This window comes from Bos indicus, chromosome 15 (assembly GCF_029378745.1).
Source record: "Bos indicus isolate NIAB-ARS_2022 breed Sahiwal x Tharparkar chromosome 15, NIAB-ARS_B.indTharparkar_mat_pri_1.0, whole genome shotgun sequence".
In the NCBI taxonomy this organism is placed as follows: Eukaryota; Metazoa; Chordata; class Mammalia; order Artiodactyla; family Bovidae; genus Bos; species Bos indicus.
This window is the reverse complement of record NC_091774.1, coordinates 28,892,380-28,919,814: the sequence shown is the minus strand read 5'-3', so window position 1 is coordinate 28,919,814 and position 27,435 is coordinate 28,892,380. Positions and strand designations below refer to the sequence as shown.

Here is a 27,435-nt window from a genome sequence, read left to right as displayed (position 1 = left end):
TAGATGCGATTCATGTAAGTAGAGAAGGGAGGGACAGGATGTCTTAAGCAGAGAAGATGGTATGAACAAAAGTTTAGGGGCTGGCAAGCAGGCAGGGTATTTGAATAATTGTGAATGGCCCTGTTGGTCTGGGGAACAGCATTTGCCAGGATTGAGGTGACCAGAGTGATAAAATGGGGAAGGCAGGGCAGAGAATGGGTCAGGAGATGAAGCTGAAAAGGTAGGTGGGTGTCGGGTGGTAAAGACTGAATGCTGGATTTTAAGCAGCTGGATTTTAACTTGTAGAGAATTGGAGTCTAGGAAGGTTTGAATCACATCAGTGTTGTAGAAACTAATTTCCAAACAAGATTTAGCATAAGGGTGGGGAGACTGAGGCAGAGGCACCAATGGGAGGCTGGCATCATGGAGCCTGATCTAGAACAGAAGCAGTGGGGGAGAGGCATTAGGATGGAGCACACTTTTACAGATGAATAACAGTGTTGGAGCAGTGCCATTTCCAAAGTCAAGGAAAAGCAGGGAAGGAGAGTCAGCTCTGGGGCAGGGGGTGGGGGGAAGCAGGGTCAGATGATGGATCCAGTGTGAGTACCGCTGAGCCCCTGGAGATGATAACTCCTCTGGGTTTCTGGAGTAAGGACCAGGCTGAGAGAGTGGGTCATCAGCCCCAGGTGGGCGGCAAAATCATGATCGTGGATTGGACTGTCCAGGAACAATGCAGAGCAGAGGACAAAGAGCCCAACACAGCTGCTTGAGGGAAAAGCTGAAGAGTTGGGGGAAGATCAGGAAAGGAGGAAGGGCGCATGACCAAGGAGTGCTTTTGAAGTGAGCAGAACTCTTTCAGCAAGGAGTTAGGAAATAGTTCTGTCTTAGGGTCTGGGGGCTTAGCATTTGGCTGAAGTCTGGGATAGCACGCCTTCAAATTCCTACAAAGCAGAATGAGTACCAACGGACACAGAGTAAACAACTTGTGGGTGGGGTCTGCTTGGGTCCTGTAGTCTGCACCCCAGGATGAAGCAGCACCCAAAGGGGCCTGCTAGGATGGCTTCTGGTATTGCTCTTTTAATTTTCCCGCAGGCCCTCTCTGCCTCCTGTCCATGGCCGTGTGACCTGGGTTGCTGACACGCTGAAGGTCTGTGTCTGCCACAGTACAAGGCAACTGGGGGCAAGTGCTATCCACATGGGGTCTTAGCTGCACTATTGCAAGGTATTTTGCTCAGCTTTAAAGCACAGATGAGTCCGTAAGCTTGAAACAGTTACACCGGCCTTCCAAACCTTAGGTCTTGGCGTGGCTCTTATTCTGGAGGGGTGGGGGTGGGGAGGATTTAGAAACAGTTTCTGTCCTTCCTCGTCCTACTGTCGCTGTGGCCAGGACCCCCCCGCTCCCTGGCCTCTGGAGATGCAGGCTCCCTTCACTGGGGTGTAGGCCCATTTCCCAGCTTCACATGAGCCCTGCTCTCCTGACAGTTCCTCACCTTTGACTGTGGGATCCCCCACGCTGCAGAGTCTGCCACTCCCCAACTCTTGCTTGCAACAGCTCTCTTAAGGCCCTTCAGAGGCTTCCCATTCTCCTGAGAATAAGAGTTGAATTCACCCAGGAACCACCAGGCCTGCCTGGACTGGCGTCTGCATCCTTCTCCAACCAGTCTCTTCTGTTCCAGAGCCACAGTGGCTCCTTTCATGCATGCGCCTTCTGCCTCAGGGCCTTTGCACATGTGGCTTCTGTTCCCATGTCAGAATCATCATTTCCCAACCCTTCCTGTCACTCCAATTCTTGGCTCCTTCACCTCCTCTCCATAACACCTCCTGACCCTTCAGCTTGCTTCTCAAATGCTACCTCCTCAGGGCTCAAAACCATTTTAATGACACATTTATCCATGGGATTATTTGATAAATCTCTACCTCACCCATTGATTCTAGTGTGTATTAGTCTCTCAGTTGTGTCTGACTTTTTGTGACCCCATGGATTGTAGCCTGCCAGGCTCTTCTGTCCATGGAATTCTCCAGGTGAGAAGACTGGAGTGGGTAGCCATTGCCTTCTCCAGGGGATCTCCCTGACCCAAGAATCGAACCCAGGGCTCCTACATTGCAGGCAGATTCTTTACCGGCTGAGCCACCAGAGAAGCCCCATTGGCTCCAAGGGGCCATGACTTTTCTTTCACTGTGCAGCCTGGAGCTTGGCCCGGGGCTCAGTGCCCAGTAGCTCCTCATACCATAAATGTGTGGAAAGAATGAGGCAGCTGGTGACCTTTTTCACTGGCATCCGCATGTGTCCTAGGGGCTAGATGCGTTTCTTCCTCCCCTAAAAGGGAGCCAGGACTCCTGCCAGAACAACCTTGTGTGTGACTGCATAGCTGTGTCACCCCAAACTCCCTCAGCTGTGGCCCTGGATGGACCGGGGAGAAGCCCATTTTCAGCCCTTCCACACGTGATGCAGCTTTTACTGTTCCCCTGTGGCTCTTTGCTGCCCTGAGGTATCTGAGTAATTTGGCCAAACACCATGGCATTCTCTGGTAAGAAAAGGGCAGGTACTAACAGGTGGCATGGCTTTGGAGTTCTGCTCCCCCGGCCCGTGCTTTCCCAAACAGACTTGCAGAGCCGGGATCTGAAGTGTTCTCACCAGGAGAAACTCTGAAAAACAACACAGCGAGGTGGCAGGTGGTAGCACTCAAGCGCGTGTGCGAAGGACACGGGCCTTGTGAGTGATGTGGCTTCGTCTCTCAGAGCAGAGCAAAAAGAACAGGGAGAAGGGCAGTTGGAACCAAGTGCTCATGTGCAGAGGAAAAGGTTTGCCCCTGCAAATCCATGTAAAGTCACACGGATCTAAGAGATCTGAGCCAGGTTTTGATGAAAGAGCTTTGATTTTCATGGGCACCCAAGGAACTCTGGGGACTGGGCCAGAGTGACAGCGTCCACTCTGTCCAAGGTCCGGTGCTCATGGAGGTGTCTTGTCCTCTCAAGCGTTCCCCACTCTTTCTCAGCAGCCACTCATGGCTTCCACATCTGGGCAAAGCCTTCTGGAACCCATGTTTATTTCCTGCCTTGGGGCTTTGAGATTGGACCATTTCTCAAGATAATTTAGTCAGAGGGTCCATCTGGAAGGCGGTTCTGGATTATCGAGTCTCTCTCTTTCATGTCACAAATGAGAAAACTGAGGGCCAGGGCTGGGAGTGTTGAGGTAAGGCTGGCAGTACCCATGGTTCCAGGGTACAGGGTCTGTGAGGAAGTCCCTGTGGCCCCTCTCAGGCTTGGACAGCTTCTCCCAGTAATACCCGGCTCCATCCTGCCCGGTCCCCCTCCAGGCTCTTCTGGGCAGCTTCATGGCCTGCAGCGTGGCTTCCTGGCTACCAACCGAGTGGCCAGCCCTTGCAGTATCCGTGGTTTCTGCCAGCGCCTGGCCTGGAGCCCTTCCTACAGGCCCTGCTCCTCAGAGCAGCTGCCTGCTCGCTGAGCGCCCACTCTGCTCCCGGGCTCAGCTCCGGGGGTCGGTGTTCTCACCGCCATTTCACGAGGAAAGAAACTGAGGCTCCAGAGCGCCCTTCAGTGCTGGGCTCTAGGGGGCATCACGGGCGGAGTTGCCGAGCTAGGAGTTAAATCTCATTAAGGTTTGTCGTTCTCGAATTTGGACCTGAGAAGTGGACTGGGAGGGGGGCAGTACTGTGACCCTGCGGGGGCAGGACGAGGGCCCCCATGAGGAGGATCTGGGAGGCAAAGCTGTGGTTCCGGCGAGCCCCCGCCTCCAGCAGCCCACCGGGCTCTCGCTGAAAATGACAACTCCAGCCAGAACCGGCGCGCGCGCCTACGACACAGCCATTCATGCTTTAGGTGCGCATTCCCCTTAATTGCCAAGCCTCCCAGTTAACGTGGGTTGCAGTGTCTGGTGCTGGGTTATTTTCTCGTATTTTTCCGACCCCTCCCCGCCCTCCTCCCCGCTCCCTCCCCCCCCTCCCCGCGCCGAGTTTACTATTTCGGAGAGACACTAGCTCTGTCATCGTGTTTGTCTTGCTCCCTCCCCACCCTCAGCCGAGGAAAACCAAAAAGCAACAGCTGGCGGCGGATGCTAGCGCCCTGGCCGGTCTCCGCGGCGGCGGTCTCCTGTTGCTTCTCCAAGCGGCCTGCCCCTTGAATCCCGCCCGCACCCAGGAGCAGCGGCGGCGCGCTCGAGGGGCGGGCAGCGCCGGGCGAGGAGAAGGGGGTCCGCGCGACGACGCTACCCGGAGGCCGGTAGACGGTGACACCGCGGTCCCCGGAGCCCAGCCCCGGCCGAGCCCCCGCCCACCACTCCCCACCCCTGCCGGACGCGGCGCTCCAGCCCGCCCCCACCCTTCCCAGCAGGGGAGGCGGGAAAAACAGCGAAAGCCTCGCCCACCGCCCTCCCCCAGCCTCGCCACTCCCAGGCTCCTCCGGACTCCACTCATCCTCCTGGGATTGTCTCGGAGGGGACACGCCGCGCAGGTAAGCGGCTGCAGAGGTGGCGAAGTTGGGTTCCTCTAACGAGGAGGGAGAGGGGCTGGGGTGGGGACCGATCGCGCGGCGCCAGGATGCTGCCAGGGTAGGTTTGTTTTCGGTGGGTGTGAGCGGTTCTCGCCAGGCACGCAGCTAGGGCAAGCGGAGACCCGGTAGGAGATGGAAACCCAAAGAGGATGTGGGCGTCGGAAGAGAAGAGGGGCCGCCGACGGGGGAGACAGGCCGTGGCGGTGGGGTGAAGCTGTTCGGACAAGGCGTTTGCTGCTACCTGGAGCTTGGGGCTGTGGTTTTGCGAGAGGGGGAAAGGGCTGCTCTCCTCTTACCAGGGCGGTGTAGTTTTCCCTTTGTTACTTGGAAGCTGTGGACACTTGAGTGTGCGGTTGTGAAGACGAGGGGAGGTGGCTGGCTATGAGTGTGCACACATGAGCCATGCAAAATGGGACTTGCTGATTTGGCGCTTGGAGGACGGGGGAGCTGGGGCTGGGCAGTGGGCACCGGGAGGAGGGGCAGGTAAAAAAAAGGGCTGGCGTTCCAGGGCATGGTTCATGAGAGTGCATTAGTGTTCCTCTCCTCTTGTCTAACCCGTCCTGGCTTCTTCCAGCGGGGTGGGGGTTGGGGTGGGCCTGGTCCCCCGGCCCCATCCCCTCCTTTCCTGGTACCCTGCCCTCTTTCCCCAACAGGGCTGGCCTTGGCACAGCCTTCCCCATTGTGTCTCTTGGGCTTCCTTGCCTAGTTGGAAGGGGCTCCTGGCACTTGCTTCTGGGCTCTTACAAGTGGTGGCTGGTAGAGGAAGCACCCGAGGGTGGGAGCAGGGAGCAGGCATGCTGGAGAATGGGCCTGGCCAGGCCCCCGCTGCCCACATCCAGCCTCAGGGGTTGTGGCTTCCAGGGCTTCTCCCCGCCAATGTGGCCTCTTTCTCCACTTCCTTTGTCTTCTTGGCATCGTGCGCTCTGCCTAGGCCCAGATTTCCAGGTTTGGAGATGGATCAGTGGGCAGCCCATGTCTTCCGTGGAAGGGCCCCCACTCTGGGGTCCCAGGGCCCTCATCGTGTGTATGTGCTGATGTCTATATCTGTTTCTGCTTTGGCCTTTTCCACGTGACCTGCCCAGTAGTTGCCATGGAAACCCCTTTTCAATTCTCAGCCTCCCTCCTTTTCTGCCCATTCCTCACCTCCATATCCCCTCCCCTCCCCCCAACATGGTTGCCTAGATACTGATTACCCCTGACTTCTCTGGGTAGGAGACCCTGAAATGCTAGCTCCCACTTCACACTGATGTCGCCCCTAGCCACTCCAGCTCCCCCAACACACAGTACACATCACAAACACACCCCAAACATGCACGCTCACCACACCACCCACATACTCAGACACACACCTGCTTGCCACACACACTGCATAAACACACAGCACACACATATATTATATCACATGTACACCATGTACACACTAAATACACCATGCATGTACCAAACCACCGCACACAACCCACAAGGCTACACATACACCCGTCATTGAACTGTGTGCGCTTTCACACAGACCAGCAATAACATATACCATTGCTTCCCTTCTCTCTCTCTCTCTCTCTCTCTCTCTCTCTCTCACACACACACACACACACACCTCTCTCTCTCTCTCTCTCACACACACACACACACACACACACACACACACACACACACACACACACACGAATACTTCTGAACAGGTCTCCAGCTGGAAGAGAGCGCGATTTCTGCCTCATCCAGCTCCTTGGAGGAGCGTGTAGGGGAAGGCTGAGAAAGGCTAGGAGGAAGCATCTCCCTGAGAACTCTGCAGAAGATGGGGGGAGATGCCCTTCCAGACTCCCTCAGAGGGGAGCCCCTCTCCTGGGTGCTAGATGCAAGAGGCTGGGCATGGACCAGAATGTAAATCTCTCCCCACTGCTTCCTACCTGCCTTTACCCTAAGAAAGCCTGAGGCTCCTGGCCCCTCTTAGGAATCTCAGTTCTGCCCCTGAGCCTTCCTGCCTAACACAGGATCAGGCAGCTCCAAGACCTGCTGAGGCTCTGAACCTCCGCAAAGGAAGGAGGAAAGGTGTGACTGCGTTAGGAGAGCAGGGGAGGGCAGGGAGAGAAGACAAAGCCTTGAGGATTGGGAGGAGGAGGAGCCAGCAAGAGAGAAGCCAGGTGTATTTAGAAAGTATTTAGGGTGTATTTAGGGTGTATTTAGGGTGATGATGGGCGGGGAAGGAGTGTCCAGGCTGCCCTCTATCCCCCAGGGACACTTTCCTGCTTTCTTCTTGGCTCCTCCAAGCACATCTGTGTGTCTTGGGACAGGAAGGCAGTTTGCCAAGGGCTCCTGGATGGCTAGAGCTTGCCCAAGACCTGTAGCTTCTCTCTGGGTCTGGTGATAGGCTCTGGAGGCCAGGGTCTCCTTTCTGGCCACCTCGTGAACTTTGGACTGACTTGGGCCCCACTTCATTCAACTATTCAGTGAATTGCTTTAAGTACCTACTGTGTGTTCATTGCCAGGATCACGAGGAAGACAGAGTCCCTGACCTCAGAATCCTAGATTTCTCAGAGCCAGAAGGGGGACATCCAGTCGGGACATCATGCAAATGGGAAAACTGAGGCTTGGAGGTCACACACTCCACTGTGGCTGAGGCCTCTGACTCTTCAGCCAGGATTTGTGACCCCCCCCCCACCGCCCCCCACACACATACACTTCCTGTCGCACATCACTTGCTTCACTTGCCTTTTTTTCTTTGTTGCCACCAATCCTCTGGGGACTACCATGTCCCTTCAAAGTGTGGGTGCCCTAGTGGATGGGGAGCCTGCTTCATTCTGTTTTCTTGGAGAATGTGGCCAGGAGAGGAGGGAGCAGAGGCAGTTCCCTAGACCCTGGAAACTCCCCGCAGCCATAGGGAAGCCAGAGCATTGGATCCTGTAAGTCAGAGCCTGGCCCCTGGCCCCGTTGGGCCTCGCTGGCAGCCATCTGGATGGCAGACTGTGTCAGGCAGCCCCCAGGACTCATTGTCTAACAAATCACTCACCAGCTTCTGCCTGAGCACCTGAGGAGGCAGACCAGTCACGAGAGGCCCTGGCCCTGCCTGCATCATAAAGGAGGAGAGCCTGGGGGTGCAGACCGAGGTGTAGTCCTGGCTGTGCTCCAGGGGGCATTGCATTCATATCCCAGATAGCCCTTCAAACTGGGTTTCTGGTGGTAGTCAGGAATGGCTTAGACTGATCTCCAGCAACTGAAAGCCTCCACGATTTTATCTTTTTTAGTTTTTGGCCACACCACGCAGCATGCTAGATCTCAGTTCCCTGATCACAGATCGAACCCAAAAGCCTCCATGATTTTAGGCCTCTGTTTCCTCATCTGCCTGTAGATGGGTCAGATTTCATGATTTCTAAGGCATTTGTTTTCCTCCCAGTTTTTGTAGCCTGTACAGTCTTGAAAAAGATCCCTTTTCTCTCCAGGTGCCAAACTGTGCTTATAATTTTATAACACAGGGTTGTAGCTGAGTGGAGCAGGGAGGGGGGTGGTCTTTAGTCACCCCTGAGAAGGCTCCCTTTTCAACCTGTGAAGACAGGAGATGCTCAAGAATCCGAGACCAAGTTCTTATCTCCCAGGCTGCAGCCCCTGACCCTCCTGGACACCATGTCCACTTGGTCTGTTTTGCTAGGATAACACCCGGGGCCTGGTGGAGTCTTGGGAGATGTGGTCTCTGGAGGGATGAGCCAGATTGATTTTGAGTCTATGAATCCTCGGACAGAGAGCCTTGGGGCAACTGGAGAGCGTGACAGGAGGCGCTGGTCAGGGCTGTCTATCTCTGATGAGAAGCAGAATATCTCTGGCCGAAACAAAACCTTGGATCCAATTTGGCAGCATCTTCTCTGCCCTGGAATGGGAAGTGGGAGGGGAGACTCTGACCTGGGAAAGTATGAAGTCAGCCTGGAGGCCACACAGGAACACACTTGTTATAAAGACGCACGGGGGAGCGGGAGGCTCAGGAGGGGCGCTGGGGCCCAGGGGACCAGGCTGGGGCCGTGGGAATGTGGCTGCTCAGCTCAGAAGCTCTGATTTGGGGCCAGGGATGAGGGAGGATCTAGTTAGAATGACAGTGACCCTCACATGGCTGGAGGGCAAAGCCAGTCCTCGGGAGGGGGCCAGAAGCAAGGTCTTAACGTCATACGCACATCCCTTTAACAGTTGTTAAGTGAGTCCCTTCCCTATGCCAGGCTCTGTGGGCTTTCCAGGACCTAGAGCCCTCTGAGATGATGGTTTCATTTCTCTGAGCGCTCCTGCCCGGTTCCTCCGTTTCTCCCTGGCTGACCTTACCCCACCTCCCACCCAGAAGGACCCCCCCAACCTCCATCTTCAACAAGCAGGGCCCCCGCACTCGCTCATGTGTGGCTCACACTTGCACTCTCTCTCCCCTTCTCACTCATACATAATATCCATACCTGACACACAGGCGTGAGCTCACAGGTTCCCTGCACCCTCTCACCTCGCCCAGCTGCAATCTCTCACCCAGACCATGGTGATGGGCTCTCTCTCCTTCCACTTTCTTAGCCCTCTTGCTTTTATTACCACTGATCTGTGGGCCAGTATTCCAACCTCTCCGTGCCTGTTAGTGGGGACAGGTGCCTGGCTCTGGCCCTCGAAGCTCTCTGGGTCCTGGCCGCAGCTATCGCACCAGGCACCTTCTCCATGTGATCATCCCGAGCCTTGGACTTCCTACCCTCTGCCTCTGCTCAGGCCCTAGCAGGAATGAACCCTTACTTCGGCCTGCAGAGCAGGGGATGGTCGCCTTTGGAGATGCACAGACTTGGGATCTAATCTGGCTGCTGACGCTTCCTAGCTTGCTTAACTCTTCTAAGCCTTAGTTTCCTTATCTGTCAAATGGGCATGAGAATTGAGCAGGGCTAAGTTACGTCAAGTGCTTCTTTGTGCCTAGCATATGGAACACACTTGCTGGATATTAATTGCTATAATAATAATAGTACTAACACATTGTTATTGTTATTAGAATTTCTTTCAATTTTTTAGGACTTCTCAGGTGGCGCTAGTGGTAAAGAACCCATCTGCCAGTGTAGGAGACATAAGAGACGAGGGTTCGATGCCTGGGTCAGGAAGATCCCCTGGAGAAGGGAATGGCTACCCACTCCAGTATTCTTGCCTGGAGAACCCAATGGACAGAGGAGCCTGGTGGGGCTACAGTAGTCCATAGGGTCTCAGAGGGTTGGACACAACTGAAGCGACTTAGCACTCATTATCGTTACAGTGTTCTTTGAGGCCCCTCTCCAGTGCTCATTCTTTAAGATAGCTTTTCCTATTTCTTATCAGAGAAGGCAATGGCACCCCACTCCAGTACTCTTGCCTGGAAAATCCCATGGATGGAGGAGCCTGGTGGGCTGCAGTCCATGGGGTCGCTAAGAGTCGGACACGACTGAGCGACTTCACTTTCACTTTTCACTTGCATGCATTGGAGAAGGAAATGGCAACCCACTCCAGTGTTCTTGCCTGGAGAATCCCAGGGACGGAGGAGCCTGGTGGGCTGCCGTCTATGGGGTCTCGCAGAGTTGGACGCGACTGAAGCGACTTAGCAGCAGCAGCAGCAGCAGAGAAGGAAATGGCAACCCACTCCAGTACTCTTGCCTGGAAAATTCCATGGACGGAGGAGCCTGGTAAGCTACAGTCCATGCAATTGCAGAGTCTGCACATTTCTTAGTAAACAGACAAACTTTCCTCTTCCTGGTACCCCTGAAATGCTCTGTTGCTTCTTCCCTTAAAGGCTACTCCCACTGGGCCAGCACTTAGCTACTTATGTCCATGCCTGCTCCCCACACCCTCTCCTGCTTCTTCAAAGGCAAAGTCCGTTTTTTTCCCAGATGGGGGTGGGGGGGTGGCGGGAGCATGGTGTCAGACATGGAGCAAGCCCAGTGAGCATCTGTGAATTGAACATATGTGGGAAAAAGTCCTCATGCACCAGGGCATGTTGAAATCCCACTTGCCCCTCCAGGCTGTCTCCCGCCTATCACTCGCCCCCCCAGGTGCACACCACACACACCTAAAGTGTACATTCCTTTTTGCCCATGGGTCATCTCAGTTTGTCCTGTTCCTTTGGTAGATTTTGAAAACTAGGAGTTTGACCTCATTGGAGGTCTGGGGGGGCTTCCCAGGTGGCGCTAGTGGTGAAGAATCCTCTTACCAATTCAGAAGATGCAAGAGATGTGGGTTCGATCCCGGGTTGGGAAGATCTCCTGGAGGAGGCTATGGCAACCCACTCCAGTATTCTTGCCTGGAAAATTCCATGTGCAGAGGAGCCTGGCTGGCTACTGTCCATGGGCCCGTAAAGAGTTGGACACAACTGAGTGACTGAGCACAGCTCAGGAGGTCTGGGAAGTGCTTAAGGACTGAAGGCAGTGGAGGGAAGCTGATTCATCATAGTGTTTTGGTGACTGGGATTTGATGGAGACCTGGAGAGTGGGCGGGAGGAAATGAGGGGAAAGGAGCACTGAAAAATTTTAAAAATTCCTTTAAAATTCCACACAGATCCTTGAGTTGTTTTGAGCTTAGGTTGGATTTGACTTAAAAGGATAATGGTGCTGAACGTCTGATCCTTCAGTCATTGGCATTAACTGAGCAGCCACTCTGCAAAGTGTTGGAGATTCAGAGAATGCCTAGAAGGTGCCTCCCTTCTACAGAGCTACAGTGCTCATAGTCTGATGGACGGGACCTGGACAGAAGCGTGGGCCTTGGCTCTGTGGGGATTGGGGCAATGAGGCATGTAACAGGAAGGAGGAGACAGTACTTTCCTGAAGCTGAGACAAACAAGGTCAGGTAAACCTCCATGCAGGCAAGTGACCAGGTTCGGCAGGTTTCCAAGTATACGGGCCCATACGTCAGGGATCATCCCATGTCATTTCCACCACCAGGCAAGTCAGTGTGAGCACAGACAAAGTGCCCTGTGGGCTCAACTGCCCACCCAGAGCTGTGCTCTCAAGGCAGTGGGCTGTTGGGCAGAGAGAGTGGAAGGAGCCAGTCAAGCGGCCTCATCCTGCGGTCTGCCTGTGAGCAGGTCTCATGGGCCTGGCTCCTGGGCCTCTTGGCCTGGCAGCTGCTCTGAGTTTCTGTTTCTGCTGCTGGGACTGTTTGTCTGGCCTTTCTTGAATGGTCCTTTGTCAGCAGGCGTGGGGACGTGATTCCATGGCTGGCCTGACTCACTCGCTCATGCCCGCCCGGCTTGTCAGGGCCCTGGCCTGGGGCTTCTGTGCACCTCGGCCCACCATCCTGACTCCCTGGAACTGGACTGAGGTCCCCTCAGGGGCAGGGGCGTGGGCCCCCGGGCTGGCAGGCAGCAGTGAGTCCTGCTCCCTGACTCACTCCACACAGCTTGTGTCCTGGGCCTGTGGCGGGGTCAGCCGCACAATGCTGCCCCGTGTTCCTGCCTCTGGGGGCTGTCAGAGGAAGCCACGGGGTGACGGCTGGCCTGGCGCTGCCAAGACTGTCATATCTGGTGGTGACGGGGGGCTGGGGGTAGCAGCAAGGCCTCACGACCCTGCTGGTGGGCCAGCTTGGGGTCTTTCCAAGGGAGTCTTTTTAGAAACCAGGCCTGAGGCTGTGGTTTCTGAGTCCAGTGTGTCGCTTCTAAGAGAGGGCTTTATTTCTTTTCGTGGTTGGCTCTTTTCCTTTTCCTCAGAAGTAATTCCACATTAAAGATAAAGGTGCCTCCTTGTTCAAACAGCTCTCTGTGCTTGATAAAGGGATTCTGTCCCTCCCACTCCCCCTGCGCAACTGGGCTGGATTGGGCCTGGGCTTGAGGACTGGGAAGAGCTCTGCACCATGGGGGCCAGTAGGCCCAACCTGCAGCCTCCCAGCTGTTGGGGGGTGCCCTCCTCCATGACGGAAGGATGGTGGGGCAGACCTAGAGTTGGGGCTTCTCAAAGAGACCCTGTCAGGCCTGAGGGGCTGGGAGGAAGGGGCCACACTGGTGGGTGTCAGCTGCGGCGATTTGGGCCAGAGACCCCTGCCCTGCTTGTCAGCTGTCCATCTGCCTCAGGGTAGTGCAGGAATTCAGTAAAGTGACTACAGCCACCGTGGGCCCCTCAGCCTATTAGAATATTACCACTCTCTGCTCTCTCCTCAGTCCCAGGCTTTGACTTCTCTATGCTCTTCAGCCCTTCTCTGGAATTTTGTAGTTAGGCTATTAAACGGAATACTTGATGTTTAATGCTTGTTTGATGAGCATTTAACATGCAAATCAAGGGAAGATGTTGCATTTTCCTCTGGAGCCCACAGATCCATCCGTGACCTCTAGTTGGACCCAAAGCAGTTGTTTTAAAAGGCAGCTTTAAAAGCCGTTGCTGGGCTTTTGGCTTTGTGGTTCTGAACCATAGAAGCCCAGCCCCTATTACAGAAGCATCGGGCACCACCAGCAGGGCATAGGGCTCCACGCTGCTTGCCAGGAAGGTGACCAGACCTGGGCTTGATGGGGGTTGGGGAGCTGTTTGTTTTTTTTTAACGGAATTAAAAATTTATTAAATTGTTTTTAATAGACTTTTTAAAGAAAAAATTTAGATTTATAGAAAAACTGAACAGCTAGTACAGAGAGTTCCAACACAAGCCGCCTGCACATTTTTCTGATTACTGTCTTACCTTAGTGTGGTATATTTGTTACAATTGATGAAATAATGTTGATATATTGTTATTAGCTAAAGACCATCTTTATTCAGGTTTCTTTAGTTTTCCCCTAATGTCCTTTTTCTATTCCACAATCTCTTCCAGATAGCCACATTCCATTTAGTTGTTATGTCTGCTCAGGCTCTTCTTGGCTGTAACATTTTCTTAGACTTGTCTTGTTTTGGATGACCTTGAGAGTTTTGAGGAGGACTGGTCAGATGTAGATATACCCTTCAATGGGAATTTATCTGATGCTTTTTTTGGCTTACGGGTTTGGTGGAGGGAGATCACAGAGGTAAAGTGTAAGTTTCATCACACCAAATCAAGGGTGTATACCATCAGCATGATTTATCCCTGCTGATACTGACAGGGAGGGCTAGGCTTCCAGTCCCTTTCAGCACCTCCACTTCTGCACAGTTCCAAAGCCTGGTGATGGGAGCTGTGCTCTTTCCCCTCCTCAAGACAAACATCAGTCTGTCAACCAGCACTCGGTGGCTGTCTGCACCACCCCAGCTCTTACAAGTCATGGGGTAACAGAGAGCTTCCAGCCAGGAGAACCTTGTTAAAAAGAGAGCGTAAACCAGAATGTGTTGTGTGGTAAGTCAGTGCTAATGACAGATCACAGGTGCTCTTTGAGTCTGGAGGAAGAAGCCTACAATTCAGTCCATGGGCTGGAGTGGCAGTTGGACAAAGACAGCGTTTCTCAGCCTTGGCTGCATGTTAGAATGAGTGTGTGTGTTGTGTGCTCAGTCGCTTCAGTCATGTCCGACTCCTTGTGACCCTATGGACTGTTGCCTACCAGGCTCCTCAGTCCATGGGATTCTCCAGGCAAGAATACTGGAGTGGGGAGACATGCCCTCCTATGGGGGATCGTCCCGATGCAGGGACCAAACCCAAGTCTCCTGCATTGCAGGTGGATTCTTTACCACTGAGCCACTGGGGAAGCCCTAGAATGAGTGAGGGATTCTAAAAATGACTGATGCCTTGGTCACACCCCCAGAGTTTAGAATTTGGTGGGACTTAGTTGATTCCCTGGAGAAGACAATGGCAACCCACTCCAGTACTCTTGCCTGGTAAATCCCATGGATGGAGGAGCCTGGTAGGCTGCAGTCCATGGGGTCGCTAGGAGTTGGACATGACTGAGTGACTTCACTTTCACTTTCATGCATTGGAGAAGGAAATGGCAACGCACTCCAGTGTTCTTGCCTGGAGAATCCCAGGGACGGGGGAGCCTGGTGGGCTGCCGTCTCTGGGGTCGCACAGAGTCGGACACCACTGAAGTGACTTAGCAGCAGCAGCAGTTGATCCCCATTATGATTATTATTATTATGCAAAAGCTCTACATGTGATCCTAAGATGCAGGATTGAGAACTGGACTACACAGGGAAAGGAAGGCCGTGCTCAGTGGAGGGAAGAGATACTCAGTGGCTTGGAGCTCGATACAATGTGGTGGGGGATGGGAGTAGATCATCTTAGCTGAAAGTACTGGGAGGAAATACTAGAAGGGTAGAAAAGAGATAGAGGTATTTATATGCCAGGCTAAAAAGTTTTGATTTTTTTAAAAAGTAATTAGGGTATGGAAACACCATGAATATACTGGAGTTTGGTAGAGAAGTGATCAGCATACACATTCGGTGTATTAAATCATACAGTCCAATTAATGTCCAAGACAGATTATAGGGAGAGGGTGAAAGATAGGTGCAGCTACTACAGTGTTAGGCTTCCCAGGTGGCGCTAGTGGTAAAGAATCCTCCTGCCAGTGGAGACCTAAGAGACGTGTGTTCGAAACCTGGGTCAGGAAGATCCCTTGGAGGAGGGCATGGCAACCCACTCCAGTATTCTTGCCTGGAGAATCCCATGGACAGAGGATCCTGGCGGGCTATAGTCCATGGGGTCGCAGAGTCGGACATGACTGAAGCGACTGAGCACGCGGGCACTACTGTATTATGCAGGGTACCACAACAGCCCAGGGGAGCAGTGGTGAGGGTCTAAACTACAGCGAGCAGTGGAAGAGAAACTTACAGAGGTCCTGCAGGAGTGAGCATGGCTAGGACTTTGCCACAGATAGGACGTGGTGTTCTGGAGGCGGGGAGCAAACCCTGTGACCTCAGTGAGACTGTAAGCTCGACGAGGCAGGGACTCTGTTGCTGCAGCTCCCCCAGTGATGACTGAGGTCCTTGGTAACAGGAGGCCATCAGTACCTGTTGTTAATTTGGTTCCTGGAAGAATAACGTTACCATTCTTTCCAAAATTACTCCTCATTCCAAAATTAATCTTCTTTTCTCCACCAATTTCTCCACCTAAATGCAGGCAGATCTCAGCTGTTTGGAAATCAACCTAATTCAATAACTTGGGCTGAGATGTAAATAACTGTTAGGATTGAAGTTAGGATTGTTACCTTTCAAACAAAACGTTTGGTGGAATTAAGAACTCTCTTCTTGGGAGAATGTTGCGGGTGTGGATATATTTTTGAGTAGGGACTGTCTTTATTTCAGTTCTACACCTTAATCTAATTTTGAGCCAGACCAGAAAAAAATGGGAGGGGGGTCTGCAGCTTGGCAACCTGCTCTGAAAGGCTGTCAGTTGCTGGGCTGGTAGTTCTGTTGGCATGCCCTGTGAGCCTGGCTCCAATGGCCAGGACCTCCTACAGCCCGTCTGGGATACTGTCTTGCTTCCTGCATAGATGCAGATGTTCTGCTGGGCAGAGAGCAGCAGGGTGCCCAGCAGGTACTGTGGGGAGGCTTGGGAGGGAGAGAAGGCAGCCCGTTCTGGTGTGAAGCTCAGCTGAGAGTGAGTGACAGGAAGACCTGTGAACAGCTGGGATCCAGTGATGGCTGACGGATGAGCCAGCCCTCCTGCCTCCTAAGGGGCTCCGGGGTCCCAGCCTTCACATCAGTCATAGTGGACAGAACAGAGCCGGGCAGGAAACTGTGAAAGGGGAAGAAAATGACATCATCGGTGTCAACGTTAAAGCTGTTGAATTTTATCTGGGTTATTCTCTTGTCCTCTTTTTTCTCCCCTGGGCTGGGTCAGACCACTTCCATCCAATGAGCCCTGCTTGGTCTCAAGTCAAGGTCAGCATTTTTATTTCCCTTAGCGTCCATGCATTGCTGCACCTGCCAGGGAGGCAGCGAGGAAGAGTGGAAAAAGCCTAGGACGCGGCATCCACAGAATTAGGGGCCGATGCCAGCTGTGCCATTGTTAGCTGCGGGGCCTTGGACAAGTAACGTAACTCTGAGCCTCACCTTCTCGAATCTGTAAAAGGGCCCTGATAGCCAACATCTCCTGCAGCTGTGATGTTCCTTTGAGCTGATGCTTGTGAAGTTGTCTGGTAAGTCAGGCGTCTTACAGATATTTGATGTTAGGGGCATCACCACCATCACTGTGATCATCCCCTTCAGCCATCATGGGCAGGGAGGAGGTTGGGTGGATCACACACAACACAGTTGGTCCCCCTTTGTCTTACAACTGCTACAGGTACACTCGAGGGTCTGAGGCTGAAGGACAGGAGTCTCTGGTCCGATAGACCTTACTCCAATCTCCCTTAAACCCAGAAGGCAGGAGGACCAGGGTGTCCTGGGCACAGCATCCCAGTCTTGCAGAGGTCTGCCTGGCACCCACCCAACCCCGGGAGTCTCAGGCCCCAGGCCTCCTAGGGAGACACCCTGAAGGGGCCCCTTGTGGGAGGCAGTGGCTTCTGGGAGGCCTGTGGGTTAGGAAGAAGACTAGGTGTGCTGACCGTGGGCTGTGGCACCTGAGGTCCACCAGGGCTAAGCCTCAGGCCCCTGGCCGCGGCCCAGCAGGCTGCTGGGACAGCAGAGGCCCTGTGTCTCCTGTTGGGCAGCCGCCCTGCAGCCAGAGCGGGATGTGAACTGGCTTCTCCCAGGAGATGCAGCTGCCTGCTGACCCTTCTCTCCACACCCCACCTGGGCACATTTTCCTTCCCCTGCTCTTTGGAGCACTGGTGTGACTGGGACAGGCAGGGCGTGGTGAAGGCTCCGGGGGAGCCAAGGATGGAGGCCCAGCTGGGGGCTCATGGGGAGGAAGACAGTGCGGAGCCTTGTGTGATGTTTCTCCAAAGTAGATTTCTCAGCAGTCTCCAACCTCTCCTTGCTTTGCCACCTTGTCCATCCCTTGTTCAGTCTCTATAAGGAGCGCTATTTCTTTGTTGTTCAGTCGCTAAGTCGTGTCTGACTCCGTGACCCCATGGACTGTAGCACGCCAGGCTTCCCTGTCCTTCACTATCTCCCGGAGTTTGCTCAAGTTCGTGTCCATTGAGCTGGGGATGCCATCCCACCGTCTTACCTTCTGTTGCTCCTCTCCTTGGGCAGCCTCCATTCTGTCCTGGAGCCTCTTCCTTTTCGCTTTGCCTGCCTCTCTTGCACTTCTCTTTGGGCCCCCTCCCCTGGTCAGCTTCTCTTCTCTGGGATTTCTTTCCTTTTCTGTCTCATGTCCTCTGTCTCGTTTCTGGGTCTCTGGGTGGGGGAGGCTCCCGCACTTGGGACTGGGAGGCTACGTCACCCGCCTCAGCTGCCCCAGGCAGATCTGTGCTCCTCACGCCACCTGTCGGCGGCCCTGGGTAATGCAGCCTGTTTTTCTGGAGGAAGAAGAGGGCAGTGGCCCCCGGAGGCCTTTTGATTCTGTTAAGCGGGGGTCTGCCTGCTTCTGCTGTGGACCGAGGCCTGTCCCCGCCCCTGTTGTGGGGACGCTGGAGACTTCCAGGGGTGGAGGGAAGTGAAAGGAGGCCACTGGGGCCTTTTCCCCAGCTCTGTTCTCTGTTTCTCTTCCCCATTTCCCAAGAGAAGCTAGAAAATCAAGGCGGAAGCTGAGGAAGGAGGTGGGGGAATGATGATATTAATAGTATCAGCAGTTGATACTTTAAAAACACTTGCTATTCACCAGGCAGAGACTTCCTGCTGTGACATGGTATCCCTTCATTGCAAATGATCCAAACCATTGCATCTGGTTGAGACAAGGCAGGGAGCCTGTGGGACCGGCCAGAGCACACCTGGCCGGGACCTCTCCCCATCTCTTCTCCCTGCTTCTCTCTCCTGCCAGCTCTTCCCTGGTGAGTTGCTGCCTGACTTCTCCGCACCGGATTCCCCCACCCCCACATCTCACACCTTGGCTGCTATGAACCCTCCTCTATTGTTTCCAGACTATGTGACAACCCCTGAGGGACACTGAAGTTTCAAACCCAGTCCTTATAGCAACAAGGGAGTGGGTGCGATTGGCAGCCTCCAGTAGACCTTCAAGGTTGGAGTTGGGGAGGAGCTGCTTACTCTCCAAAAGGAGATGCCAAAGGGACGGATGTAGGCGAATGATAACTGCTTATGCACAGAGGCTAGTTCATCTAATCCTCACAGCTCCTGAGATTTCCTGTTTTACAGTTTCAGAAGCAAAGACTCCAAGAGGTAGAGTGACTTGTTCGAGACCCCAAAGCCACTGAGTAGCAGAGAGGCAGGATGGTGGAGAGATTCAGAGCAGGAGCCAGATTGATTGGGTTTAAATCCAGGCTCTGCTACCTTCTGGCTCTAGGACTTTAGACAAGTTGCTTATTCTTTCTGGTCTCAGTTTCTCCTTCGTATAATGAGGATAATCATAAATGGAGCCATTTCCTAGAACTACCATAAGGATTGAATGAGTTAGTACATATAAACCACTTAGAACAGCACTTGGCATGCCATGAATGCCTAATAGCTGTTAGGTATTGTTATCACAGAGCTTTACAGTTTACAAAGGACCTTCACATATATTACCTCACTTGACTTTTATAATAGCCTTGGAAAGTGGGCAGCGGGGTTGGCTGATCCTCCAGATCCCTCCATGCTATGCTGTCAACTCTGACCTAAACAGCTGCACAAATTCCATACTCTATTACCAAAAAAAACACCCTCTCCAGTGAACAACTCTATCCACAAGGGAATAGAAATTCTCTCTTGGGTGTGAGCTGGCAGACACTGAATTCCACTGTGTCTTTCTGTCAGGGGTGTGTATGAGGCCAGCGATGTTAGGACTTGGTTGGTAAATGTTTACCCAGAGGCGGGAGCCCCCTCTTTGCAGAGTTCATCTGATTCTCTCTGGGCCTGAGCCTTGCAGCCTAAGCCCACTGGATTGGGACAGCAGCAAGGACTAGAGTGGCAGCTGCCAGGGGCGTGAGCCCTCTGGGAGCAGCAGTCCAGGTGACCCGTTGTGGCCTTTGTCCCTGAGTGGGCGTGAACCCTCCCCTGGGGTGTGGGGCTGGGGGCGCTGGAGTCCAGGGCTCACAGCAGGAAGTTTACCCTTCTTCCCTCAGCAGGGAGGCAGACTGAGCTGGGCGGAAGTATGGAATCCAGCTCTCATCCACCAACGGACCATTCTTTCTCTGCCTCAGTTTCTTTCCCTTTAAAATGGGTCTGATGGAAACATAAATTTTCCAGGCTATTTTTAAGATTCAGTGAGAATGAATATTTAAAGTAGTAAGAATAGTACCTGACCAATATTCTGTTTATCACGATTATTATTATCATTTCTTATATCCAATCCTGACCCCAAACTGGGCTGTAACTATGGGCTTCCCATCCCAGCATTCTCCTTTTCTTCTATAGAGTCCATAGAATGATTCCAGTGCTCCCCATAGGGCTCTGTCCCATTGACTCCCAAACTGCCAGTCACCAGCGCCTTACTTATTCCTACAGCCAGGCTCACAGCTGGATGACTCACCCGGAAGACTCACCTGTCTTGGTTCCACATCTGCTTTCACACTGCGGTCCAGGCTTCTGCTCCCAGAAGTGTGCAGTGTGAGTGGGGCGGGCTTGTGTACCTGTGGGAGCTCCAGCCATCAGGGTCCCTGAGGTTCATGCCAGTGGCTCCAGGGTTTTGCCTCACGCGGATTGGCCTGGGGGAAGCATTGTATGGAGGCTTCTCCAGTCAAGGAAGCTGCAGCTGTATCTTGCAGCTATATGAGGAACGGGAGTTTTGAGCCTTCTGTTGCTGTTTAGTTGCTAAGTCACGTCTGGACTCTTTTGTGACCCCATGGAGGTCCTCTGTCCATGGGATTTCCCAGGCAAGAATACTGGAGTAGGTTGCCCCTTCCTTCTCCAGGGGATCTTCTTTTACCACTGAGCCACTAGAGAAGCCCCCTTGAACCTTCCAAAAGGGGCCAAAGATAGAGAAGAATCACCTTGCATTTTACAAAAACAGATGATGAAACTTGGTGATAACTGATCTCTGGGAGCTTCAAGGTCCAAGAGTATAGGGCACACTGTAGGCGTTTGAGGCCACGGTGTGGTCCCTGCTTCCGTTCCAGGCCACTTGTCACATGGACATGAAGTGAGGGACAGACCCTCCCCATCCTGAAAGCAGCTTGGTACAGAGAAGGTGGAGCGGAGTGCTGGGCTCAGTCAGGAAGGACCCCAAAATACCCGCGGGAACAATTCCAGACAGAGCAGCCGTGTAGGTGATGACTGGCCCTTTGTTTGCTTTCTTTTTCTCCTGTACATAAAATCCCAAGAGAGCTTTGAATCAAAGCATCTAAGTTGGGAAGCAAAAGGTGATGAGCAGTTTAGAGAGAAGGGCAGCTGCATGTGACTGGAAGTGGTTTGCTTGAGTGCAGAGGACGCCTGGCTGCCCCAGCGGGGATGGAGAGTGGGAAGACCAGGGGAGCAGAAGGGGTGCCAGAGAAGATCAAAGACAACATTCCAGCCTGTGTGCCCTAGAGGCATTATGTCGCCCACATTCTCGTAAAAGCACAGCGCACCTCAAAGCTGGACCGGGAGTTGGGCCTCACCCACCAGATTATACTGACCATACACCCAAGCCTCATTCCTGAGCACGTATGATTGAGGGCCAAAGCTGCCATTCATGGAGGGCATGCATGACCCTTTCATAGAAACATGCTAAGGAGGCTTGAAAGGACTGCTGGAGCCAGGCCCCTGACTCCAAAGACATCAGACTTCTTGCCTTCTGTAATATTTTCCTCCCAAACAGTAAGACTTTCTAATGTCTTGGGAATGTAAAGCATCCACCTCTTTCCCCATAAATCAGACCAATTTGTCTGTGATAATTTTTAGTCTCTGGTTTTAGCCCTTAGCCCGGCCTTGGACCATTCAGATCTATGCTACAGTGATAAGCGTGTGTGTGTTGCTCAGTCACGTCCAAGTCTTTGTGTCCCCATCCACCATAGCCCGCCAGGCTCCTCTGTCCATGGGATTTTCCCAGGCAAGAATACTGGAGTGGGTTCATCAGGGGATCTTCCTGACTCAGGGATTGAACCCGGGTCTCTTGCATTGCAGGCAGATTCTTTACCAACTCACCCACACAGTACAGCCAGAATAATCAGAAAGGACTCTTCTGATCATCTCTTTGCCTCCTGTTGAGAGAGTGAGGTGTTGGCCTCCAAGCCTTCTGAAGACCCTTTGCGGACATGGTTCTATCAGTCACCTTCCCAGAAGCCAGCACAGCCCCCTTGACATCTGACCAACCAAAGGCAGTCTTTATCTTTTTGGACAAGCCACACAGCATGTGGGATCATAGTTCCCCAAGCAGGAATTGAACCCGTGCCCTCTGCAGTGGAAGTGCAGAGTCCTAACCACTGGACCGCCAAAGAAATCCCTAAAGATAATCTGGATCACTAGGGTCTGTCAGTGCTTCTCTCCCCGCTCCTCACTGCCTTGGTCACTGCATTCCTGTAGGTGCCTTGGCTTCTTTCCTGGCTCCAGCCAGGCTACCGGAGCACCCTCAGGCATTGCCCAGCCTGCTTGTTTCCCTCATGGTACTCCCCTCCTCCAGTCCTGGCCTGCCCAGCGTCCAGTCCCAGCATATCAGAGCCGCAGGCAGGAGCTGGCGGTGTGAGTTCTGGGTAGATGCATTGGCTACATCACTTCTCTGTTGGCACTTCAGACTCCTCAAATAAAGAACTTTCATCTCAATCATTTTAACTCACTGGCATTCAGTGCTTCTAAGTCCATCTGGTATACCTCACATCATGCTTATGTCCTATTTATACACAGCAAAATCTTTTAACAGGCTTCTTTGTTCCAAAGATTTGGATACATCATAGGCTAAATCTTGTTCCTTGGCATGCAATAACAGTCTAGGGTAACCAGTTAGCCTAAACAATAAGGCCCAGGTATTAGGGGTTCCCTGGTGGCTCAGATGGTTAAGAATCCGCCTGCAATGCAGGAGACCCAGGTTCGATCCCTGGGTCAGGAAGCTTCCCTGGAGAAGAAAATGGCAACCCACTCCAGTATTCTGGAAAATCCGAGGGACAGAGGAGCCTGGTGGGCTACAGTCCATAGGGTCACAAAGAGTCGGACTCGACTGAACGACCAACACTTTCACTTTTCCAGGCATTCTGTGACCCCATAAAGGTCCCCTTCTGGTATGTCCTTTCTAGGGAGGGGGCCTTATCTTTCTTTGGGGATCCTGCCAGGACCCAGGCCTTGGTGATCCCTCTGGGCACATTTTTGATGGGCTGAACCCTAAGGAAGGCAAGCAGGTGGGATGCCAGGGAAGGGAAGCGAGGCCTTGGGGGCTGAATGAGACAGAGATGAGGATGAGATGAGGATGTTTCCCTGTAATTTGGAGCTTGTGCCTTTTAAAGGGAGGTTGTTTCTGAGTTATTTTCACAATAGAACTGGGTATTCTGATCTACCTCACTGCTTCGTGGAATCAAAAATAATATAGCGTGATGCTATATCATCAGCTCGTGGCTTCTCTTTCTGAGCAGCTTTTACCCGGCAATTATGTGAAATTATGTGACTCAGTATGGAAAGATAATCACCAGAGAAACTCTTCTGATTGCTGTCTCCTGCACATGCAGAAAAGCAACTGTGCAGACGGCAGAGAGATCAGGGAGGGAAATTAACATGGACAGGCTGTTGCCACCCAAAGTGTCAGCTGTTTATCAGTGTCGAGATAAATGAGAGCATGGAACAGAGCAGGAAAATGAGTGGATTCTGAATTGTTTCTCTGAAGATGCTTCAGAGGAAGCACAAGGTGGCTGGTTCTGTTTTCCAGATGGGAAGGACCGTACCCCATCCCTGTCCAAAAGTTAGGACTTTGCCGGAGCCCCATCCCAGGGGGCCAGGTTCACAGGCTCTCCCAGGCAGGGGGGTCCATGATCTCACATGTGCAGGTGGCTAATGTGATGTTCCTGAACCCCCTCTCCCAGCTCCACCCAACTCTGCCTTGCTTTTCCGTCTTCCAAAAATTCCCGCCCACCCTTCAATCTACTACTTAGCCTCTGTGGCCTGGAAATGGGGTTTACCACGCCTACCACCTCTCAACCTCCCCCACTCCTCGGCCAGCCTCGCCTCCTTTCTGGGAGAAAGGAATGTGAGGGGCAGTTGTGTGGGAGGGAGAGGAGAAAGAGATAGAGGTCCTCAGTGCAGCCATGAGAGAAAGACATTCTGTTTCCCTTCAGAGGCTCTGTCTGCGTCCTTGGCCACTCGACTCAGGGACAGTGCCAGAGGAACCAGCGAGATTTTTTAAAATGGGTGTGGGGGCCAAGAGGCCCCCCAAGGAAGCTTATGCTGAGGTGTGGCTGGCGTAGTCCTGGCCTGGGCAGCAGCTTGAAGGAGGAGAGTTGGTCTCTTTCCAGATCTGTAACAGTATTTCTTTCAGCTCACTGTAACTTGATCAGAAATGTTTTCTTTAGAATACAAAGACAGGTCTTTACTCTTTAGCCTGGCGTGCGAGATCCTCTAGAGGCTGACTCCAGCTCTCTTATCAGAATTCTCACCACCCACACTCTCATGCTTTACACAACTCGATTATTCACTGTTTTGGAAGGTATCTTATTCTCGAAATGGCAAATACTTGGCAGATGGCTGTCACGGCCCCTCCTGCGCTATGCAGACATCACAGATGGATGAAGGCCCTCACATCTACCTGCCCTCATTCAGAAGCCTTCTGAGGAAGCCACTTCAGGTGGCCACTATTGAATGAAGTGCCTTGAGGTGCAACTTGAACTGAACTTGAAATTGAATACTGTTTGTGATCCCCGTTTTCCCTTCTCACAGCCTTTGCTCATGCTGTTTCCTCTGCCAGAATGCCTTTCCTTTTCTCCTTTCTTACCGCTGTCCCTCAGAATCCCATCCTGCTTTTAGGGTTCAGCTGGAATGTCAGCTTCTCCATGGAGGCAGCCCAGGTGCCCTGCTGTATTCCCTGCTCCCTCTTCTCTGCCCTGCCATGCGGGCTACTCCTTGAGTGTAGTCTCTGCCTCTCGTGAAGCTCTCTTCACATTTGCTGAAATATCTTGAGTGCTCTGCTTTCACACACTGCCCCCATCTTGCTTGCCTGTTTATCCCTTGCAGAACCTGGAATTGTATACCTCTGTTTAGGAATTCAGTGCGTATGTGTGTGTCGGGGGTGGGGATTTACTTGAACCTAAGCATCTGTAGAGGTAATTAGGTGGAGCTGTGGAGAGGTGTAGCGGTGACTAGTGGCCTGGGACCCTTGACCTGTGTCCTTCCTCCTCCCTGGAGGGGCCTTGCTTGCCTCATAACCTCTCTGCTGGCTAGAAGCAGTCCCAGCTGCTTCCCCTGTTTAGGGGAGGGAATTAGACAAAGGCTTGAATACTAGAAGGTTGGAATTACTGGGGAATGTGAGATCTGCCCCCAGAAGGGTGAACGATAAAGAAAAACTGAGTTTACAGCTAATAGATCTTCATTAAAGAAAATCCTAAGATGTTCTCCAGAAATCAAGAAAAATGGCTTGCTGGATGCCTGAGATTCAAAAGGAATCATAAACAAATGGGTTAGTAGATACACAGCATGAGTTTTCTGTTGCAACATAACAGTAGCTTAAAACAACAAATGTTTATTATCTTGCACAGTTTCTGAGGGTCAGCAGTCAGGGAGGAGAGGAGCTGAGTGGTTATGCTCTGGGCCTTTGATGAGCTTGCAGTCAAACTGGCAGCCAGGGTGACAGTCGGTGAAGGCTGGATGATCAAGCCCGCTTAATGGTTCATGGCAGCCTTACTTCCTAGTGGGCTTTTGAACCGAGCTCCTCGGTTCTTTGCCATGTGGGCCTCTCCATAAGGAAGCCTGAGCATCCTTTAACATGGCAGGTAACTTTCCCTAGAGCAAGCAATCCTTGAGAGAGAAAGCAAGAAAAGAAAGCTGTGGTGCTTATAATCTGATACTGGAAGTAACATATCAATTCTGCCATGTTTTTACTGGTCACCCATACTAGCCCTTGGAAAAGGCAATGGCACCCCACTCCAGACTCTTGCCTGAAAAATCCCATGGACAGAGGAGCCTGGTAGGCTGCAGTCCATGGGGTCACGAAGAGTCGGACACAACTGAGTGACTTCACTTTCACTTTTCACTTGCATGCATTGGAGCAGGAAATGGCAACCCACTCCAGTGTTCTTGCCTGGAGAATCCCAGGGATGGGGGAGCCTGGTGGGCTGCCGTCTATGGGGTCACACAGAGTCGGACATGACTGAAGCGACTTAGCCACGGCAGCAGCAGCATACTAGCCCTGGTGCACTGTGAAAGGAGACTGCACAGAGGTGTGGATGCCAGGAGGTACTGGGGGCTCTCTTAAAGGCTGGCCACTATACACACAGGTGAATCTATAAAGTGTTTCTTTCCAAGAAATACAAACGCTAATACCTATTTCATAGAACTAAGAACAGAACTGAAATTTTGTACAATAATAGCATATGTATCAGGTAGAGGGTGATTTGTATTTTTCAAGAAGAATATTTTACCTTATAACTATTATACATTTTGGCTTCCCTGATAGCTCAGTTGGTCAAGAATGTGCCTGCAATGCAGGAGACCCCAGTTTGATTCCTGGGTCGGGAAGATCCCCTGGAGAAGGGATAGGCTACCCACTCCAGTATTCTTGGGCTTCCCTTGTGGCTCAGCTGATAAAGAATCTGCCTGCAATGCCGGAGACCAGGGTTTGATCCCTGGGTTAGCCGTAGACATTTAAACTCATTGTTAAGGGAATTCCCTGGATGTCTAGTGGTTAGTGGGGCTTCCCAGATGGCTCGATAGGTAAAGAATCCGCCTGCAGTGCAGGAGACAAGGGGTTGATCCCTGGGTTGGGAAGATCCCCTGGCGGAGGGCATGACAACCCACTCCACTATTCTTGTCTGGAGAATGCCATGGACAGAGGAGCCTGGTGGGCTGCAGTCCATAGGGTCACAAGAAGTCGGACACGACCGAAGCAGCTGCGCGTGCATGCTAGTGGTTGGTCCTCAGTGCTTTCATTGCCAGGAGCCTACATTCGATCCCTGGTTGGGGAACTCAGATCCCACAAGCCATGTGGCACAACCAAAAATATAAATTAAATCTTTGTGAAATTGAATATTGTTTTGGTCTGTTCTGAGGCTGCTATAATAGAATACCATAGGCTAGGTGGCTCATAAACAATAGATGTTTATTTCTCATATATCTGGAGGCTGGGAAGTCCAAGATCCAGGTGCCAGCAGATTCAGTGTCTGATGAGGACTTGCTTCCTGGCTGATAGACAGCCGTCTCCTCACTGAGCCCTCACATGGCAGAGGGGCAAGGGGGTTCTCTGGGGTCTCTTATAAAAGAGCACTAATCTCATCATAAGGGTTCCCCCAACTCATGACCTAATTACCTCCCAAAGGCCTACCTCCAAATATCATCTCATTGAGGATTAGGTTTCAACACATGAATTTTGGGGACACAAACATTCAGTCTATAGAAAATACAAATGATCAAATTCCAAAGGTAACTACTAAAAGACTAGAAATAGCTTGGATAATTTCTTAAGCAGTAGAGGGAGAAAATAAATTAGAAAAAAAAAAATTGAAAGAGAAATACACATAAGAAAAGTAGGAGGGAAACAGGTGGTAGAAATCAGACCAAATATGTCAATAGTCACAATAAAGTTAAATGGAGTAAACTTGACCGTTAATAATCAGGTCGAATTTTTTAAATCTAGCTGTTTACTGTAAGATGATAAGATATACACAATGCATAAAGAAAAGTAGAAAGTAAAGTAGAATTTAAGATAGGATTCATATGTAATCGTAAAAGAGTCAGCTCACAGGACAAGGTAACAATTTTAAACTTACTGTTATAATATTGTAAGAAATTTGGGGATAAATTTATAAATTCTTCCTCACAGTGGTAAGATTATAAAGCAACTTTTTCAAATTGGTCACACAGTCAAAACATGAGAAAACATATAGAAATTTCAACAATATGGTTAATTTTCTTAATCTAATGGCATACACGGAGAAGGCAATGGCACCCCACTCCAGTACTCTTGCCTGGAAAATCCCATGGGCGGAGGAGCCTGGTGGGCTGCAGTCCATGGGGTCGCTAAGAGTCGGAC

The 27,435-nt window shown here is 52.0% G+C and overlaps 1 protein-coding gene across 2 annotated transcripts in view; it reads left to right on the top strand.

Annotated features, from left to right (window-relative positions):
- The first annotated feature begins 4,058 nt into the window (after positions 1–4,058).
- Positions 4,059–27,435, top strand: part of FXYD6 (FXYD domain containing ion transport regulator 6) — a 37,011-nt gene continuing 13,634 nt past the window's right edge. The window contains exon 1 of one of the 2 annotated variants that reach the window (XM_019975489.2): positions 4,059–4,449. Coding sequence is in view for 1 of the 2 variants with exons in the window: in XM_019975490.2 (XP_019831049.2) it covers positions 16,441–16,459 (19 nt within the window). In the remaining variant the exon portion in view is untranslated. Of the gene's footprint in view, positions 4,450–15,837; positions 16,460–27,435 lie in introns of those variants that run through there. The other variant, XM_019975490.2, reaches the window with a different exon arrangement.